Source organism: Trichechus manatus, unplaced genomic scaffold (assembly GCF_000243295.1).
Source record: "Trichechus manatus latirostris isolate Lorelei unplaced genomic scaffold, TriManLat1.0 scaffold00186, whole genome shotgun sequence".
NCBI lineage: Eukaryota > Metazoa > Chordata > Mammalia > Sirenia > Trichechidae > Trichechus > Trichechus manatus.
Genome location: NW_004444122.1, coordinates 2,170,242 through 2,171,219, shown reverse-complemented (window position 1 = coordinate 2,171,219; position 978 = coordinate 2,170,242). Strand labels below are relative to the sequence as shown.

Below are 978 nucleotides of genomic sequence, written 5' to 3'. Positions count from 1 at the left end.
GCACCACCTGGCCTCCCTAGTTCCTAGGATAGGGCCTTCCATATAGTAAGTCATTGGTAATAACTATTTACTGAATGGATTACATTGAATTTTTACTGAGGTGCAAGTGTTTAGAAATCGTTTTCTGCTTCCTTTTTCCTGTCAAACTGCTCTAGCAGTTTTTAGGGAACATGTAAGGGTTTCAAGAGCAAGTGTCTCACCCACCAGAAGAAGACTTATTGAAGCAGATAACAAGGGTATTTGGAGTGAAAAAAGCACTTGGAACTCACTGGAAAAAGACATTATAACCAGGTACTATTATTTCAGAGTAATAGGTTACTTTATCTTAGGCTTACAGCAATAGAATTTGTTCTAGATGGCATGAGGCTCATATTAGCTGAGCTATGAGTCCTCCTAGGCGTGGAAGAAGAGAGCAAGCAGAAGAAATATAATGTACCATGTAATTTTATTTTAGTTAAATGTACTGAACCAGAAAGGTTGAGGGACTTTCAAGTGCTTGTGTAACATCTTGGTAAAACAAATGATGGAAGCCAGGGAGAAGTTTCATTTTGCAAAGCTCTTAAGGATTAGGTATCATGCAGCGCTATAATTATTTAGAATAATGACTTTGAGAGCTCATCTTCTAAAAAGTGAGAAAAATAGCAATAGCTCCAAAAGCACTCTTGTATTGTTCTTCATTGCTGTCAAGAGTAAACTAGGCTTTTTGTTTCTTTCCTCTTCTCTTTCTTGAGCAGAACTTGACCTGAACAGGCAGCCCTCCAGACTCTGCCTAAAACCTAATTTATTTCTTGATCGTGCCATACAGGTCAACAAGAAATTGTCCTTAAAATTGTCGGAATTGCTACGCTTTGATTCTAAAGAGATCTGAGCAGTTGAAGAGTTCCAACCACCCATGGTATAAAAACAAACCACCCACTTGCCTTTAGTCAATTCTGACTCATAGTGACCCTGTAGGACAGAGTAGAATTGCCCCATAGG

The 978-nt window shown here is 38.8% G+C and overlaps 1 protein-coding gene across 2 annotated transcripts in view; it reads left to right on the top strand.

Moving 5' to 3' along the window:
• MTHFS (methenyltetrahydrofolate synthetase) overlaps window positions 1-978 on the top strand; it is a 50,427-nt gene that overhangs the window by 33,783 nt on the left and 15,666 nt on the right. Inside the window, exon 2 of one of the 2 annotated variants that reach the window (XM_023741670.1) lies at window positions 156-291. The exons of the other annotated variant lie outside the window; for it this stretch is intronic. Within the exon in view, the coding sequence (XP_023597438.1) occupies window positions 156-291 (136 nt within the window). The remainder of the gene's footprint in view (window positions 1-155; window positions 292-978) is intronic. 2 annotated transcript variants of the gene reach the window in all.